This window comes from Rhododendron vialii, chromosome 7a (genome assembly GCF_030253575.1).
Source record: "Rhododendron vialii isolate Sample 1 chromosome 7a, ASM3025357v1".
In the NCBI taxonomy this organism is placed as follows: Eukaryota; Viridiplantae; Streptophyta; class Magnoliopsida; order Ericales; family Ericaceae; genus Rhododendron; species Rhododendron vialii.
This window is the reverse complement of record NC_080563.1, coordinates 9,803,431-9,823,047: the sequence shown is the minus strand read 5'-3', so window position 1 is coordinate 9,823,047 and position 19,617 is coordinate 9,803,431. Positions and strand designations below refer to the sequence as shown.

Genomic DNA, 19,617 nt, shown 5'->3' with positions numbered 1-19,617 from the left:
GTAATTTATTTTTTATAAATACCAAAAATTTAAAAAGTATAGTAGCACAATAAAATATCATATCACTCCCTACTGCCCCAAAACTAGCCAATAATTTTTCTTATTAACATAACGTTGAAATTTCTATGTCAATAGCAAGCAGCATGGTATATGAAGTACTGTCGAATTTACCGGTACTATTTTGGCTGGGCTAATAGTTTATTGTGAACGGCTTAGCTTTTTCTCACATTTTTTTTATTTTTTCCTTTGGGCGGATTTGATCCGCTCGTGGCGGATTGTTGTTTTCTCCATATATCCGCATCCATCCGCCACATACCTAGGTTTGGTTCACAGACGGATCGGTTTCGGCGGTTTAGTTGATTTGTTGTACAGCACTAGTTGCTGTTGTAAAGAACTTGTTCTCGGCAGAGCCGTGAATAAGTTTCTCTCTAGAAAGAATGATTATCATTCACACTTTGCTTTTGTTTAGTTTGATTTATGCACGCGCAATGACGAAGGCATATACGGACCAAACACGGCCTCGATCACCAGCCTGGGGCCAACTACTACAATTTAGACTTGGGGAAAAAAATTGTTTTCCGAAGTTTCTCTTTATAATATATTGTCAAGTTAGATGTCAGATATATGGGTAGAAAATGGAATATTGAGGCAGCAGATTGTTAAAATGTCTATCAATAGAAAATTCAGAGATACCAAATAAAAAGAAAAGAAAAGGAATACAGAGAAAGAAAATAAAGAAATTGATCAGTCAATTTACTTTTTTTCCTTTCTTTGAAAAAATAGCAACGTTTACCAAACCAAATAGACCATTAAAGCTTTAAAATACCAGCAGTGACGAAGACTTGAATCAAGAATGAACACATCTTAGACTTGAATCAAGAATGAACACATCTTTTCGCAACTGTGCAAATGAAGTCTTCGTTTCTCTAGTCAGCTATCTCCCAACTAAATAGTCAAGCAGCAGTTTCACCAGGTCATCTGCATTTTTGCCTTTGTACTTTTGATCCCCGTGCGATTTGAGCCACGCGATCACACAAAAAGCTCCTGTCCGTTAGAGCCTAGATAATCTACGGTTAAAATTGCACGAGACGAAAAATATAGAGACATGTCTGCCACGGGTGATTTGAACTCCCAGCAAGCAACTCATTGCTTGATAAATGAACCGAACGTGAACCAAAATCAAAGAAGTGTCTAATTTGTTGGTCGTGGTAAATTCTTTTTCCTAAGAATCCAGTTGTAACTAGTTTTTATTTTTGATCAACTTGGATGCCTAGGCCAGAACTATCAACTTTATTGTTAGGAATATGTGTGAAAGATTGAGAACCACATCGATAAATAAAAAAAGGGTTGGACCTTAATATACAATTGGATGGCTCACCACAAGGCTTAACTTTTTAAGTGTATATTGGGTCATTCAATGTATATTGGGTCCATGTGATATGGTGTGGACTCCGTGAATACTCCCCAACGGATTGGGCCTGTGCGCACACGGGAAGACCTAAGGTAGATCAGACTCTCAACATTTATTGTTTTAGATATTTTAGGGTGTTCAGGCCATTTTACGCATACTTTAACTAAATTTCAAGAGGACTAATTTTACCGTCTACTTACATGAGGCCATTTAAAAGCTGGATTAAAGCTACGTATTGACCGACTTTATATGAATTAATTGGGCCGAGTACAAAGATATCTAACTTTCTGTACTAGGTCCGTGGGCCGATTGTCCTATAGTAATTTTCTAATTCGGTTCTGGATTTGCACGACTAAAAAAGTGTCTTCGGCCTTTGAAATATCAAAATTTGTTGAATAATGGCCCATAGCTCAATTCACCTCAATTGCCTGTCCATCAGCATAACTGAGTTATGTAATTCAACCTTCGTTATGCAAATTTAAAATATATAAGATAATTAGTGTCATCTTTTGATAATCGTATGTCCGGACCAACTTATGTACATCTCGGCTAACTCAAAACAGCGAAGTTAGGTACCAAGTAAACCTCCAATAGATAAAGTAAACTCTTGATTTGTTCTTACAGGAAGATCGTATGCAATAAAATACTTGTATAACCATGTGTTCGGGGTTTGATCTAACAAGGTTATTCGTACGTGTGCGTAGGTCCAATTCGTTGAAGAGTATCCATGCAATACACATTATATCACTTGGGTACAATATACATTGAATGACTCAAATTCATTTAAAAGCTTAAAATCTCGTAGTGGCAAGCTACTCAATTGTATAATAGGGTCTAATAATTTTTCTATTTATCCAACATGAGACTAAAATTCTTCACACATGTTCCAACAATCTCCCCCTCACTATGTCCGAAGCCTCCTATGATACTCCATCGAGCTATCATACTCCACGAGGGCCACCTTGTTGTTGACCACCTATTGCGTGCACCATGAATTCTTCTACTCCATCGAGTGGCGCTATGGATTTTCCTGCTCCTTCGAGAGTCTCCGTGCTAGCCACGACCACTGATGCGTTTGGGAGAGTACACCCAAAAATCGTCAGCCATCTGCCTTGATACCAATTGTTCGAGATTTGATCCACAAAGGCTCTTCGTATATGTGCTTATGCCCAATCCATTTTGGAGTATCCACACATCACTTTAAACTCATCGAAATCCGCTTAAGTCTCGTGGTGAGCTTCCCAATCCAACCATTTTTTTGATGATTTGAAAGATTATTTCCCGGGCCTTCAAAAAATAGGTTTCTTCCTAAACTTTTTCATAATTCAAAAGTTCTCAATTTTTTGCAAAACAGATTATGAGAATGTGACCGAAATTGGCATCATTTAAAAAGTAATACTTAGGCCCCGTTTCAGAATTCTTCTTAAAAAATAAGCAGCTTATTTCACATTTTCAAATTAAAAAATATAGTAAATGAAAAATAATTTTTCAAATTTTTTTGCATCGTATAAAAGATCTCATCGAGATCTTCCAAACAAGATCCATATTGCATATTTTTAGATTTCAATAAATTCATGAGCTTGAAATTGCCTTCTTAAAAATTAAGGACTTATTTTTTATTCCGGAACGGAGAGAGAACGAGGCCGCCAAAAAAATATAAAAAAAGCCATGTCGGTGGGGAAACGGCGTCGTTGCTAAGCAGGTGTGAGACCCCTACAATGATGCTTTTGACTAATCAAATCACGTTTCCATCTCTCCGCGGTTGACCATTTCCATTCGATACACTACGCAGTATCTTCTTCTCAGTCCTCTCTCTCTCTCTCTCTCTCTCTCTCTCTCTCCATAACCATCGAAGATGAGCTCTCAGGCACGCAGATCTGCTTATCGAGCTGCGAGGACTCTCCTCTCCGCTCCAAAGCAGAATTCTCACGTTGTGGCTGGTAAATTTTCGACTCTCTCTCACATTTCAATTCCTTTCTTTTGGACTTGGTTTTGATTTGATCCTTTTGTAAATGTTGTTGCCTTCAATGTTATGTTTAATTCGCGTGCTTTATGTGCTGATTCACTAACTGTTAGATCTTGGCGATAAGATGTCCATATCATAGTTGTTTGGAGAATCTTTCTGATGCTTACTGCTTACAGTTGGAGTTCGTGTGTTATCATCCATCAATAAGTTACAGGGGAGTGATTTTGGAACGATAGTCCCACCTCCCTAAACTGTTGATGATGGTACCGTTGTTGGTCTAGTTACTAGTGCCACCTCTAGCTTTTGTATAGTGCATTTATCTGGAATTTTTCACTTCTCGTGTTCTCGGTTTTCCACCCACAATAATTCTCAATTCAAGAACTATAAAGTCAATCTGTTGATTCTGTTGATGTAGTTACTTATCATATGTTCCACTGAATGTTTTTTTTTTTTTTTGGGGGGGGGGGGGGGGGTTGGTAAATATGTTGCACTGAATGTTGTTCCATAAGTTCATGCAATGGATGTAGATGAAATTGAGATTTGCTTGGATAACACGATAAATGTTTAATTTTGCATACTAATGGAATTGTCTACAACTATAGAAGGTCGAGCTGTAGCTTCAGCTGCAGCAGTTGTATTCAGAGGAAAGGTGCCATTTCTAGCTTCATATGGGAGGACACATTCTGGAAATGCATCCGGAGGATGGATTTCTGGGGCCCTTGCCCTTCCTGCAGCAGGTTTGTGCAAAGACTTATTATACTTATGTATCTCTGTGCAAGTGTTCATACTTGAAAACATGCTTCTAGGTAGCCAAGAAAGAAGTGGAACTTTATTTTTTTTCACCAAAATCTGTACTGGATTACTATTGAACATGTTTGTGAATTGTGCACAATCCCATATCTTTGATATTGAGCCATGTGTGGTCCAGTCCTTAATGTCCTCCTATTATGAGATTCTAACTATGCTTTGGAGCTTGAAATAAATATGTGCGCTTGGCTGTTGCCTGTTGGAGATCCAGCTTCATTTGTTGAAATTGAATCGGCAATAGTTCTAGGCTTCTAGCATAAGAAGCACTGTTTCTATAGATTAACATGGTTTCAAAGGTGTCAGCCTTTTAGTGTCTTCCTCTGTTTTATAATTTGCTACATTATGTTTACGACTTTCCATTGTTGTGATAACTAGTTGTATGTACCTCTCTTAAGTTGACCAAATTTCTGTCTGGGAAGGTAAAAACGGTGCTTTTTGTAAGTTGGATTAGAAGGAAGAGGAGCCATGTCCCTTGTTGGAGATTTAGCATCGTGGCATCCGGGACCTCTTCTACATTCATTACCCAATGCTTAAGTGCTTAAGCATGGTAACGGGTTGAAACAATATGATGGGGGTCTTTCTAGTTTTGAACTGAACTCTTTCACTTGTTTCTCCCGAAATCCCCAGTTAGAAGACTAACTGTTTGGGAGCAAGCTTCCTGTGCTGATCCTTCAACAGTTTATATTTGGTAGTTTGATCAAAGTTGATGACCTTTGATTTCATTTCCTATTTTGTTACAAAGAAGAAACTCCAATAGTTGTTGATCAATCATCAATGCTATGATGTTCACACATGATTTGTACCTCAAACAGTGGCGGATGCGGGATTTGTGTCTCGCAAGAGCCAGAATCACGTGTATTTTCATATTCATAATTTTTTTTATAAGTATATATTGCTACATGCAAGGTCCGAAGAAGAGACAAGATATTGCGTGTATGTGCGTAGCCACCATTTAATTTTATACGTGCAACCTAAAAAATGTTTGATAACTTGAAACTTGAGGGATTTTTACTCCACACACCGAAATTTCAAGAAATTGTTTTCAAGGGACTTGCAGGGGCCAATCCCATAGAATTTTTCGTAATTAAATTAAAATTAGTAGGCTAGAATATTTGAAGTCATGCAGAGGCCTGGGTGCCCCCTTAGGACCGCCCCAGGCTCACATACTTTTTGTTTCGAATACCCATTTTTAGTACTGACCAAATTCCTTTCGAAATTACCTATGCATGCTTAAGACTTAAGAAGAAGAGCAATTTCTTCTGTACTTGTTTAGAAGGTTTGGATATCTACATACAGTTAGGAGATTAACTGTATGATAGCCAGGCAAACTGGATTTCTGTTGGATTATCTACGAATCCTCATTTGGTCGTCTTTTTTGTTTTTTACGACGCAGCATACATGCTTCAGGAGCAGGAGGCACATGCTGCAGAGGTATGCTATCTAGCACTTGATTATATACTCTTTCTGATTTTTCAAGAAAGGTTTCGTTAACTATTTTCACCTGTTGATTATATTTTCCACACCCTTTTCTTTCCCATTCAGATGGAGCGCACTTTCATTGCTATCAAGCCTGATGGAGTGCAGAGAGGGCTGGTAAGTACCCTTGACATTTCAATATATTAGGCCATTTGCACGGGAATTTTAATTCAGTGTGTTATTGAATTTTTGCTCCGTTAGTATATTTAGGTGCTTTCGATGTGATTTTTTTTGTTGTTATTGTGTTTGCTACTTTGCTCAATGGTTATCTCTACCTATCCTTCCTGGACAACTATAACTGGGCACAGTCCAAGAGAGATATGTGTATTACCTTTGGACCCCATGTTAGGAATTGGTGGATTCCAACACTGTAACACCAGATCTAAGGATATAAATGCATAAAAAGTAAAAATGAACATCAAATTTATGTGGTTCACCATATGGGAGCTAAGTGCACTGGTGCTCCAACATCATCGTTGTGATTAAAGATAATGAAGAAAACATTGGTGTTGCCCTGTCACTACAGAATGGTTGTGTGTATGTATATACATAGTTTGGGTTCAAGCGAATCACGTTTCTGGAAAAACACCAAAGCACATTTAAGAAGGTTCGCCTCGGGGTTACACTGTGGAACACTCACCTTACGTGAGACACATGGCCTGGTGTACAGCAGAGCATCTAATCATTACCTGGAAAAGAAGTTGCCAGTAGAAAATAAAGATCTCTTTTCTCTGGTTCCTATCCCTCAATTAAAATTTGCGGAAAATAAAAGACTTTGAGTTGTGCACCCTTTAGACCTGAATCCAATTGGGGATTTAAAATTATTTTCTCTATTGCTATCTGATGAAGTTTTTAAATTCAACCTTGAATCTTTTCCTTTCTGCTTTGTATTTCAGATTGCTGAAATCATATCGCGTTTTGAGCGGAAAGGTTTTAAGCTTGTAGCCATCAAAATAGTAGTTCCTTCGAAGGACTTTGCCCAAAAGCATTATCATGATCTCAGTGAAAGACCTTTCTTCAATGGCCTATGCGACTTCCTTAGCTCTGGCCCAGTTATTGCTATGGTTGGTATAACTTTGATTCCTATTTCTTTGTACTTTTGAATTCTAGTGAACTCAAAATTTTCACTTCTACAGGTCTGGGAAGGTGAAGGAGTGATAAAATATGGGAGGAAGCTCATTGGAGCCACGGACCCACAGAAATCAGAACCTGGAACCATCAGAGGGGATCTAGCTGTTGTTGTTGGAAGGTATTGTTTTGAACCAGTGCAGCCATTCGTTATCTTTATTCTTACTCTTTCCAAGTGGTCTTCCATTTCCAGTTCCAGAGGTGCTAGATTTGTGAAGGAAATAAACTCCGCCCCACCTCAGTTTTTGTTCTCTTTCCCTTTTCCCTCGGTCGTCCTTTTCCTTTCGTAAATCTCACGCCAAATGGCCTTTAAATTTATGAAGGTGACAATCTGGTTTTTGGATTCATAATGTTTGTAAGTTTGTTCTAAATAGCAGTATAGCACAACATGGACTGGAGATCTTATACTGCAATCTGAATGCTGTTTTGTTTCTGCAGAAACATCATCCACGGAAGTGATGGCCCTGAGACAGCCAAGGATGAAATCAAGCTGTGGTTTAAACCCGAAGAGTTGGTTAGTTACATGAGCAATGCGGAGAAGTGGATCTATGGAGACAACTGAGTTTTTGGTTCTTTTTCTTCACGGCGTAGGATACTATTAACAGAATAAAGCGATTTTACTTCGGGCAAAGCAGACTCTCGGACTCCCACTGAAATAAATCGCCACAATGAGCCATTGTATCTCTTTGTTTACGGTTCCAATTTTCCTGCTGTATTTCTACCAAGTTTTGGGGAAAGAGTCTTTTTCTTGTTACAATGGATCTTTAGTACCATTCCGATCAAGCTTTCACAGCGACTGAATGTTGCGAGAGGAAGTGTTTTACATGAAAAACTAAGCTTGAATTTGTTTTCGATGTTCGTTAAAGTGGTCTAAATGCAATGTTTTGAGTCTTTTGATCCAGTTTTTTTACGGTTATGATTTAGTTTGAAGTCTGGCATTCGTAAGGACGCAGCAGCCCACCTGGATTATGGTTTGCTTAGCAGATTAAAAGGCTTGAGAAATAAGAAAATAGTGAAAGTTTGAAAAGAAGACAAATATTTATGGGAGACGGCAAAAACCCCCCTGGTAATGATAATTTTCGAGTTTAAGGACGTACTATTACACTCATTAGAGCACCCAAAAATACACATATTTGCTACTAATATTTTATGCCACTAAAGCACTTCCCAAAACACTCATTGGTGATTCTCTAAACGTGCAAAGTATTGTTTTCTACAGTATTTGTTATATATTTTTACTAGTAGTATTCGTAAAAATAAATTTAGATGGTAGAAGAATTACGTTACTCCCACCGCAAACCAGCTCACAACACGCCAATCAACCTCTTCTCCATAAGAATTGAATCTAGAGTCTCGCAGCTCATAATTCGAATCCCTTTATATTTTTCAAACTTTTTGTACGTCGAAAGTTTAGTGGGGTAAGTTGTCTAAAACATCATCTCTACTTAACTCGACTAATGTACTCCCTTTGTCCAATTCATAGTCAGGTTTTAATAGAATTTTAAAAATAATAAGAACAACGCTACAAACACAAATTTTTCGAAACCGTTCGATGCATATGGGTCCACGCGCATCGGACGATTCCTAATACAATTGTGTTTTTTTTGAAGGTGTGCGTGCGTAAACTTTCTCAAATAATAAATTATCTAGTTCAGCGTTACTCACTGCACAATGCAAATTATTAGAAAGGAAAAAAATAGACAGACAAGGTTTCCTTGATAAAAATCACTAGTACTATTTCATTGGGAATAAATGTACAGTACTAAATGGAACATTTAGAAAAGAACCAAGAAAACGGGGGTGTAGCTCATATGGTAGAGCGCTCGCTTCGCATGCGAGAGGCACGGGGTTCGATTCCCCGCACCTCCACGGCCTTTTTAATTCTTTTTTAGTAGTAGCAGATCATAAAAAGACTTTTGCAGTTTTGATCGTTCGTTCGTTCCCTTTTTCCTTGAAAATGGCAGGAGTATAAAAGGAGAGACTTCCAGATTTGCTCCATTAAAATCTCAGATTACTCCCACTTTACTGCCCTTCCTTTTCGGACTCACTCTCACGCATTTACTACTTTTTCACAAGTCCGATTCCAAGTCCCAATTCTTCAAATCCCATTCCTGATTTGATTCCTCTTTCCTCCCTAGATCCAAGCTCGCTCTCTCTCTCTCTGCGTGCGTGCGTGTGTGTATGTACATACATTCACGCGAATAGGTAGATGGGGGAGAAGATACTGGTGACGGGGGGCGCCGGTTACATAGGAAGCCACACGGTGCTTCAGCTCCTCTTGGGCGGTTACAACGTGGTGGTGATCGACAATCTCGACAACTCCTCCGCCGTCGCAATCGACCGCGTTCAGGAACTCGCCGCTGAATATGGCCCCAACCTTACCTTCCATAAGGTTCGTCTCTCATCCTATTTGTATCTCAATTGAGAATGTACCTGAGGTGTTTGTCACTATGTCCGTGTTACTTTTTTGCCTTTAAGAGTCCAGGTTTTTGCGCCCAAAGTTTCTGTCCTCCTTTTTTGGTTATTGATGATTAGGTGTTTGGCGAATTATTTACTTTTAGCAGTTAAAAATGTCCGTCTTGATTTGCACAGTTTTAGTGCTTGATCTCAGATTGTTTTTGTCAATTTACCACTTTGGAATTGCTTTTTTTTTTTCCCCCCCTTTAAAAAATACACTGTTAGTGTGTATCTTAGGGGAATTTCTCTTTACATTGCCTTAATTTATTGCTTGGCCATGTTATGCTCAGCGAACTTCTGTTTGCACGAGAGTATGAGGGGTATGTGTACCTACCAACAAGGAAATATGGTCTTTGTGGTTTTTGTTTAGTTTTTTGAACTGAGGAAATGTGGCTTAGGGTTAGGTTTTTAAAGAACACATTTCACAAACTGTTTAGGAAACCGATTACAATCTATGTTCAAAATTGTATTAAGAGAGGCAACGGTACCAAATCAAGGATTGTGTTTGCTGTAAGCACATTCGCAGACTGTACCATTCAACATCCCTAGTTTAGATGCAAGTTGCGAAACCCTTTTACAGATGTTCTGATTCACGGCAACTGAAAGGGAAGGACATAAATTTTATGAGCTTTTGCTCTCTTAAGCTATGAAAAACTATGCCCTGGGCGGCGAATATCCGTGTGACAAAGACATGAGAGGAAAGTGGAACCGGTTAATAATCTATGTTAGAGGGATCGGATAAAGCTGTTTTCAATTTAGCTATTAAATTACGCCATTGCAGGCAACTATTGTAATTTGCAACAAAGACATGCGTGCAGTTTGAGTTACTGACCTTCTGCAGCTGATAACCCAATATTAAGCACCTGAAATTTTCTGGGTTGTTGTAATTCTATTGCTCATAGCCTTCGTTTTTGTAATCGGTGGCCCTGATGTCTATTATGTTGCTTTCACCTGCAGATGGACCTTAGAGATAAGCCTGCACTAGAGAAGTTTTTTGCTTCCACAATGTAAGTTCACCATATTTCGTACAATCTTATATTTAGCACTTTGTCACTTTCAAGCTGTGCAAGGAAAGAAACCAAAGATGTCTAGTCTTCTAACAGGTGCAGACTAACATCACACTTGGGTTGCCTTAACCTTTATTGTTCTTAAGCATCATAGGTCTGGCATAAATACGAGTATTTGCAGAATTTTCTTCATCAGTCACATAGGAACCTGTATCAAGAAGCTTGTTGTTTTTGCGTGCTTTACAACCTGTATGAAATGCCTTGCTTATGCTGTGTAGTACATCGCATTGTTTCAACCATCAGTTAGGATTGTGAGATGTGTGATATTTTATCGTGGACATGTGTAATATAGTGGGCAGGTGTCATGAGATCTATGCCGGCCATTGGAATCAAACGAAGGTCGAAGGATCATTCGATTCATTAAGGGGCATAGTTATACCCTGTAAACCATTCACCACTGTCAATATGTTTGTCGTGACAGGAAATGTCTTCTACGGACACAATGTTTGTTCACATTAAGAGGTTTTAGGAAAATACTAATCACCGTCCCTAGGGCAGTGGATAGGCTCTATGTGTGGGTAAAAAGTGTATAGAAACTTGTGAATAACATGTAGAAATTTGTGAAAGTGCATGAAAAGTGAAAACACATGAAGTGTTCAACAGGATTCTAATTGTTTTGGCTTTTTACTAACCCACGGTTTTGGTAAATGAGGGTTATTCCCATTGCCCAACTAAATGAACATTTTCCCTTTTTCCTTCCTCTTAATCCTGTTTCCACTGCAGGTTTGATGCTGTCATCCATTTTGCTGGATTAAAAGCTGTTGGTGAAAGTGTGCAGAAACCCTTGATGTATTACAACAATAACCTTATCGGTACGATCACTCTATTGGAAGTCATGGCTGCCCATGGATGCAAAAAGGTATTTCACTTGTTATTATTTTCTCAGTGGAGTTCGCATTGCTTAGCTTCTAGTCCCATAGTAAAGCTCAAATTGGACTAAATTTTAGGAACATCATGCCAGAAAGTCAGCTCCAGTTTATGGCTTATTTTTTGATAACTTAGGTGTCCGGGCCACTCCGGTTTATGGCTTATGGACTTGACCATTTTGTTTTGCTTTACATTCTAAAGTTCTAATCCCGATTCCTGGAACCTTCATTACCAGGTTGCTTAGGATTTCATCTAAGTTCTAGGGCAGGAATCTTGTAGCTTTCTAGGCATTATCCGATAAATCTGTTGAAACTATATGCTTTAGGTGTTATTTCTGATTAATGAATTTACACAACAGTTTTCAGTCTTGTCATTTCTTCTATTTTTAGTGTTATATTTTGATCTTCTTGGCTGGTTCAACTTTCTTTTGGAAAAAATCCAGCTCGTGTTTTCATCATCAGCTACTGTTTATGGTTGGCCGGAGATGGTACCGTGTACGGAGGAGTTTCCCCTATCTGCTGCAAACCCGTATGGACGAACCAAGGTACATTTTGGCAATGATATCGTGACAACATTTTTGGTGCTTAAGGCTGGTTGATGGATGAACACACGATAAAATAGCAAACTTCAAGCGCATTTATTGATTTTGGCACTCCACTTATTGATAATAATACTCCATTATTTGTCTTTTAGTGTTCAAAATACACATAGCATGAGCACTAGAAGACAAGTATTGGTGTGTGGTTGTGAAAATATGGAGTGCCAAAATCATTTCCTATAAATTAGTTCAAGCTTTAGCATAATTTTTGTTTCTGTTGCTTCACTTGGTGGGTCACAAGCGAATTAACTTGAATTTCTGGTCTCTCTCTCTCTCTCTCTCTCTCTCAACACTAAGCATTTTCCTTCTTTTATAGAATTTGCACGAATTCTACTAATGTGTTTGTTATTTCAGCTAGCCATTGAGGAAATATGCCAAGATATTCACCGATCGGACTCAGAGTGGAAAATCATCCTGTTGCGTTACTTCAATCCGGTTGGTGCACATACTAGTGGCTATATTGGTGAAGATCCTCGTGGAATCCCAAACAATCTCATGCCTTTTGTACAACAAGTAGCTGTTGGTAGGCGACCTGCACTTACAGTATTTGGAACTGACTACTCTACAAAAGATGGTACTGGGGTATGCATCCTTGATTCACATCATTTTATTTTGGGTTTTTCCAAAGTGAGCTTAGTGTTAGACTTCCCCAATCTTTAGTTGCTTTGATAAGTTGGCTACACTTAAAAAACATGTTGTGCTCTAGTTTTTGAGCCGCCCCCACAATTTGGACTTTGATAGTGCCAACTGCTTGCCCAAATACCTGATTGAAATTATCTGCAAAGACTGGTTTAGTTAGCTGCATCATGCTTGGGATGAAATGCATCTCAATTTCTCATATGGTTGGGCGTATGTGGTTTCTGGTACATTTGTTGAGCAATGAAACTTCATGGAATTGCATGAAGTGTTTTTGTGAACTTGAGTTCCTAGTATGTATCGATCCCCTGGCATCAATGGAAGTTTTCGGATCTAAGTAGTTTGTTATTGTATTCTCCTTTTCTTTCTGTTTTTCTACAGCTAATCATGATTGGATTATGATGGTGCTTATTTTGTACAACGGTGTAGGTCCGTGATTACATTCATGTTGTGGATTTAGCCGATGGCCATATTGCTGCCTTGAACAAGTTATCGGATCCTTCCATAGGTCAGTCATATTCTCGTTGGTTGTAATGGGAAATGTGTGTTTCAGTCTATGAATTTCTTTTGTTGCCACTATTCTTCAGATTAAATGAAAGATGGAGTAGGTACATGCAACAGGAGTTGTGTTAGTTTAAGGTATGCTGCCACATGATTGTTAAAAGGTTAATTGCGTAGAAAATTTATAACCATTTGGTGTAGTGGAAAGCTGAGAAAAAACTTCTGACAAATCGTTAAAACAATTCTGGGAGTTGTTTGGATGTTTAGAACACATGAGAGACGTATCTTAAACGTTATTGGACTGTTATAGCAGCGTATGTGTTATATGGTTACCAAAAAAAAGCCTGTACGTTATACAGGATAAGGAGCACATAAATTCTCAAAAGAAAATCCTTGAAATTTATACTTCACCCAAATATTTGGGGTGTGTATCCTTTCATAAAGGTGAATCTATCAATATATATACTTTTGAATGGCATCAATCTATCAATATTGTGCGCAAGAAGTTTGTATTTTTTGATTGCATTGTGTTCATCCATGTCTTCAGAATCTTCACACTTTTTTTTTTTAACACGGAAGGGTAAGAGAGTAATTCCACTTACCACCTCCACTAGGCAATCCCCGACTAGGGAGAGGTATGAGGACCCTTTCAAACACACACACACACTTAACCCAAACTCCCGATGTGGGAGCCAGCCCAGATCACAAGCCCAAGAGTGTTACCCGCATACTGGCAGGATTATAATGATCGGACTAACGGGCTTGAGGCCTGGATCTAGCTCTTGCACGGGGGTGGGCAAGAATCTTCACAGACCAAATGTCCTCAATTGGCTTTTTGGCTTTCCCTCAATGCAGCACTTTTTTTCTTTTTTAAAGCAAGTTAGGGTAAAAGTTTATGTGAAAAGCATGACCTATGGCATTGCATATAGTACTATTTACACAGAAATTCTTGAAGGAATGTTGGTATCTTACATTGCACGGGTGTCATTTCATAAACAGGATTTGTCTCACATAGGACTTGAGGTGACCAGGCAGCATAGGGATAGTGATTAGTGAGTGCAAGGCTTTGAGCTCTAGATTGGCAATTTATAAGAACTCGGTCATGTTAGTCTAAGGCTTTAAGTGAAAAAGTTGCAAGTATTACATGAACTTAAAAACTGCCAGCTTGGCAGGAAAATTATTGAATGATTGAGTGTATGAATTGTTTTATTTGTCCTGCAGGTTGTGAAGTGTACAACTTGGGTACTGGAAAAGGAACATCGGTTTTGGAAATGGTATCAGCATTTGAGAAGGCATCTGGAAAGGTACCTGCCCCTGTATTTGAGAATTGAGATATACCCTTTCTGCAAAAATCATAGAAATGAACAAACTTCTCCTCGATGGAACATCTTGTTTTGTTCATGCAAGATTTATGTTCTAGTTCTGTTCATTTTCATTTTTTTTTCTGGTAAATCGGAAATTTCTGTTCATTTTCTTTGATCCTTCTTCATATGTTCTTTTTCCAACAATGAAAATTTTCTTATGGTTCACAATTAAGCAAGTGCTGGGACAAAGAGATAGAGTTCCTCGTTACTATTTTACAAATTAAACTATGAGGTATATGTGGATGCCATTTTAAACTTAATAACTTCTTTTTAGAAGTGCCTATTGCCAATTCTGGTGCTGTCTAAACCCTTCTAATAAATAATGCACTGGGACAATTGAACAATGATGCAAGCGGAGCACTTAAATGTTGTCCCGCTCATGTACCGGGGTTCGAGCCCGGGGTGCCCCCCTCTCGTTTTTCTTTAGAAAAGAAATGTAGTAACACATACATTGGACTCCTCCTGGATGTCAACCTGAGTTGATGGTGTTACTGCCCCCCTTAATTGGGAAAAGAGGAAAAGATAGTAACAGAAGTTTGCTCCTAACATATTAAGAGGGGTTTCTGCCCCCAAAGAAGTGGCTTTATGATTTAATTGTCACTTTTCGTATTTTGCCATGATTTTTGTCTCCTCTTTTTTTTTTTTTTTTTTCTTTCTTCAGGAAATTCCTCTAGTTTTCTCCGGGCGGCGGCCTGGTGACGCTGAAACTGTATATGCATCCACTGAGAAAGCAGAACATGAGTTGAACTGGAAGTAAGTGTGAAGCCCCTTGCCAATCACTCTGCAAATAAACATTCTGAGAATGGCTTTGAGAATATTTTTCCATTTCGTGCTTGATGATGTCTATCAGAAGGAGTAAACTTGCCTAAGTTAAACATACTTCTCAAAGGAATTTAATGCTTGAATAACAGCCCTTCAAGATCGTTCTTTTGTCTTCCTTTTGGCCTTCGTGCCTCTTTCATACCAAAGAAAAAGGAAAAACGGGGGGGGGGGGGTGTGGTTTAAATTCTTGGACAATGACAATTTGGACATCTTTTGAGGTGATTGGGACTTAGGACTCGGTTTGGTTTGGCATGTCTTTGCAGGGCTAAATACGGAATTGAAGATATGTGTCGCGATCAGTGGAATTGGGCAAGCAAGAACCCTTACGGATTTGAAGCTCCAGACTCCACTTCTTGACTGGAAGCCAAGCTTGTGTCTGTAGACTTCTTACCAGAAGTAAAGTTTCAAGTTCACAAGTTTATTAATTTTGTTAGGATTCTAGTGAGGGTTAATATGATTTTTCCTTGTTCAAATCCTCTAGCTAGTCCTGAGAAAAGATCTTGAAGCATAGTTTTGTATTCCCTCCGTTCGTCCCTTATGGGACTTTCATTTTGACCATTCACACATTTCGTAAAATTATATGTATTTGTTAATGTATAATATTTTTTTTATATGTAATATGAATTTTGTTTGATAGATTCATTTAACTTTGTTCCACAACATTTTTAAAGTTATAAAAAAATATTATAAATCACAAATATAGATAATTTTTTTGATGGGCGTGAATGGTGAAAATGGACAAATTTTTTTTTTTTTTTTGGGATGGAGGAAAAGTTTAGTTCCCAGATGATATGCCTTGAACTGATATTCAACGTGAGTACTTCTAACTAGGGGCTAGGGATGAATATAATCCATGGTCTATTGTGTGAAAAGCCTTTTACTTTCTTTTTTGGTGGATTTTCGTTCTCCACTTTTTCAATTATGTTTCTTTTGTTGTTTTTGTCTATAATGGGCAAAGTTACAAAATATCAATTGGGTACTATTACCAAGGCATGTTACACAAGGATGTCCATGATATTTCGGGAGTCCGAGATTCCGAGATGAACTTCAAAATCTTGACTCCTTGCGTATTTCTACTAGCAAAACAATAACACAAATTATTCTAAGAATTTTTAAAAAAACTTAAGTAGATCGAATTCTCGAAGTAGTAATAATCATTGCAAGAACTTACAGGTATCACTTAAATATCACTTTTCTTTTTCTTCTTTTTTTTTTTTTGCATTTTTTAATGGTGATAATAGCAATTACACTAGCATAATCAGATTTTGAAAGCACAATGACCCACATGAAAAATCTTTTTTGATTCCGATTAAAGCAAAGAACCCGAAGAATTGTGAAGTAAATTGAAACAATTATTATTCAACCACAAACACACACAATCACATCTTTTGGTGGGGTCACTCACATTGGAGGTGTAGTGTGCAATGTTAATGTGAGTAAATTTATGTAAGTGTTTGTAGCTGTAGAATGATTGAAATCGAAATGGATTTGCTTTGGAAAATGGGATACTAGTAATTAGCATCGATGCCACGTATAAAAAGCAGAAATCTCACACTTTGTTGAAAGTGAATTCTTTAATCAGGCCAAAGGGCTAGTTTCCGGTCCTTATTTTGTGAGAGCCCAGGGTTTGAATTCGTCAGGGGGTTAGTGGTTCAGGATTATGAATGAATTTTGTACCTATTAATTTTACTATCCCTGCTCCCGTTGATGTATACCGCTTGAAAAACAAAAAAAGAAAGAATTCTTTAACACTTTAACCCTAACATAATATAGAACTTTTACGCACTTAACTTAGTGACAAGAGCAGAGTTCTCTCTTTTCCCTCTTCCATGGCTCTTCTTTCACTCAAACACTTTTTTTTTCATTTTTTATCTTCAAATTTGAGCCGCCAAAAAATACAATGAACAGCTCGGATGCGTGAGCGGGCACCACGTGCTATCACCCGGCACTGAGAAACCTTCGGTTGCATTCCGAATTTCCTGCTCGGAGAATACACAAGTCACCATCCCTTCTGACCGTGAGTCATGAGCAAATATTGGTCTTCTCTCCCACTTCTCCGTCTACATTTTCCGGTGACGATCAAACATTGCCTTCTCGAAATCCAATTTCCGATGATTTTTCCTCTCGTACATGCTCTAAAAAGCGTGCGGTGTTAAAAGAGTGGTGGACGTTTGCACAAAGACCACTGAACAAGTACCACGCCCAGAACCCTATTCCGCGTTTTTTTTTTTTTGCTGCCTGATCTTATCTCTCTATTACAATCCTAATGTCTCACATTGGCTAAGTGTGGAATTAGCCATGTGCATATAAGCTCTTGGGCACCCTTCCCCTTGGAATTCCCCTAATGATATTATTGGTAATTTATATGTTGTCTTGTTGGTTTGTTATTTGCTTCGGATCACTGAGTGCACCTTTCTTGATGAATAAATCAGTTATACGATTTTCCGATGTCTGAAAGGAGTAACGGGTTTACCTTCATGACCTAGAAATGCTGTTGAATAACATTGCAAGCATCTCATGCCATTTACTTTTCTAATGGCATTTCTTTTGGCTTTTTGCTCAAACAAGATAAAAATGATTGGTTAAGATTTTTATGATATGAAGCGAACATGGAAGATGCTCTGTGCCTTGTTTCGGCAAGGGAATGTGGCTACTTATTCAAGAATTTTTAGCTTTGCTATTTTGATTTTTGGCAATCATTGGTGCTTTCTCAATCTATGTTTGGTGGATGACTTTAGGCTTGACCACGGTTGATTGGTATGAAGTAGAATTTTAGGGTTGCAAGAGACTATATGCTTCAGAGTTAGTTATGGTAAAACATGGCCAATACTTCTAAATTTGGGACGTCATTTTTCTGCAAGTGGATAGATGCCATGAACTCGTTTGAAGAAGTCTCGAGTACAGTGTTTTGGCATAGCAAGGTAAGAAGACTGAGGAGGCTCAATAAAAGTTCTAATGAGATTTGTTGCTTGCCCATAGAATTCCTTTTTACAGTAAGCCTTAGGAATAGGTGAAGGGAAGTAGTTTCCCTAAAAGGACTTCAGGCGTATGCGTCTTATAGATTTCTCTTTTATTCTGGAAAAGTAAGTGGTTCTTGAAAAATTAATGGCTTGAAGGTATTCTCCTACGTGGTTGTCGGAAAGGCATGCTCTTTCTGCCCCTAACTTCAAGGTTCTGCGTCCCTCCTCTATGATTGTACAAGCTCCCGTCATTGTGCTACAGAAGATTGTGGTTATCTGCTCTGTTTCATAGGTTTTATCTATCTGAGACGACTCCTTGTCTACTACCGACATTTGATTTTTGGGTAGAAGGTTACTGCGCTAATAGAAAACTTACTTTTCCTTTCAATGTTATTGTCAACAGTTGCCTTTTTTAGTGATTGTTCTGTATTCCGTTGCCATTTTTATGTATATGTTTTGCGAAAAATATTTGTTTGTCGTGGGAAAAATGAAAGAAGAAATCATTTCGTATGCCCTGATTGTCGTAATTTCTCCAAGTCTTCCTTGGCAATTTGTTTGGTGGTGTCCTTTGCTAGATGATTTAGACAGTGATATTAGACAACAAGAACAATGCTTGCGTAACCGTGTTGCTTCTCTTCTGAATTGACTAGATATAATATTCTAAACCATCCAAATACTCCCTGCGAAATTCTTCTGTTTTGTTTGACGACTTAATACCATTTGTTTCCCTGAAAACCGCTACATATGTTGTGCTACATTCCGGTGGTCACAAAGAAGAAAATGTATAAGTGCCAACTCTGGCAAAAAGATTAGATGTTCTACATATAGGAAATTCATTTGCCTATTCACTCTTGGCATGATACAAGTTTGATGTGTGACTTGTCCTCGTATTTGAGTCTGCAATTCTGGAGTCGTAGTTCACTTCAATAAAATTCACAATCAAATGCAGTTAAAACAAAATTCTGGACCTTTGATGTCAATCAAATGCAGTTAAAACAAAATTCTGGACCTTTGATGTGGTTGTGGTTCTGTTGTTGTTGAATCTGGTGCAAGCTGAGGAACTTTAGTGATCTATGAAGCATTGACACATTATAGGTCGCCGTATACATGCCGGACTCACCGGGGACGCATGGTATGCGAGGGATATGCCAAAAAGCGTATGACGTGTCCGTTAGATTGTCATATATCTTATGCTAGGACACGCCTGAGAGACAAGGTGGCTTTTGTAAATTTTAAAATTAATTGTTACAACTTCATAACAATTAGCCAAAGTGTAATATAAACTTTTAGTGTATGTACATAGGTATACACAATTAGTTGATAATGCATTCGATAGGCATCCTAACATATCTGTGTTTGGTTTGTGTTTTGAAAAGTTTTTTGAAAAATAGTAGGGGTAATAAGTGGAGAGAGATAGAGAGAGAAATGTTGAAAGTAGGGGGAATCTAGAGGGAATTTTTTGAAAAATTCTTTTCAAAGAGCAAAAAGAACAAGGCACAGTCACAATATAGGCTTACTTATCAGTATGATTATTAAAAAATTTCCTGTCCCCTCCTT

At 38.2% G+C, this 19,617-nt stretch overlaps 2 protein-coding genes and 1 non-coding gene across 3 annotated transcripts; all 3 read left to right on the top strand.

The window, feature by feature from the left end:
* The first annotated feature begins 3,157 nt into the window (after positions 1 to 3,157).
* On the top strand, positions 3,158 to 7,689 carry LOC131333496 (nucleoside diphosphate kinase 3-like). Its single transcript, XM_058368045.1, has 7 exons — positions 3,158 to 3,351; positions 3,980 to 4,114; positions 5,578 to 5,615; positions 5,727 to 5,777; positions 6,557 to 6,724; positions 6,797 to 6,909; positions 7,227 to 7,689. The coding sequence occupies exons 1-7, from the start codon at positions 3,267 to 3,269 to the stop codon at positions 7,348 to 7,350; spliced, it is 714 nt and encodes a 237-aa protein (XP_058224028.1). The 5' UTR covers positions 3,158 to 3,266; the 3' UTR covers positions 7,351 to 7,689.
* Positions 7,690 to 8,584: 895 nt separating this feature from the next.
* TRNAA-CGC (transfer RNA alanine (anticodon CGC)) lies at positions 8,585 to 8,657 on the top strand. Its single transcript has one exon. It is a non-coding gene; the product is annotated as a tRNA-Ala (tRNA).
* A 40-nt stretch (positions 8,658 to 8,697) lies between these two features.
* On the top strand, positions 8,698 to 15,742 carry LOC131333514 (UDP-glucose 4-epimerase GEPI48-like). Its single transcript, XM_058368077.1, has 9 exons — positions 8,698 to 9,180; positions 10,203 to 10,252; positions 11,036 to 11,171; positions 11,622 to 11,723; positions 12,132 to 12,359; positions 12,843 to 12,921; positions 14,136 to 14,218; positions 14,940 to 15,031; positions 15,364 to 15,742. Exons 1-9 carry the CDS (start codon positions 8,998 to 9,000, stop codon positions 15,455 to 15,457), a joined length of 1,047 nt encoding a protein of 348 aa, XP_058224060.1. The 5' UTR covers positions 8,698 to 8,997; the 3' UTR covers positions 15,458 to 15,742.
* The last annotated feature ends 3,875 nt before the right edge of the window (positions 15,743 to 19,617 follow it).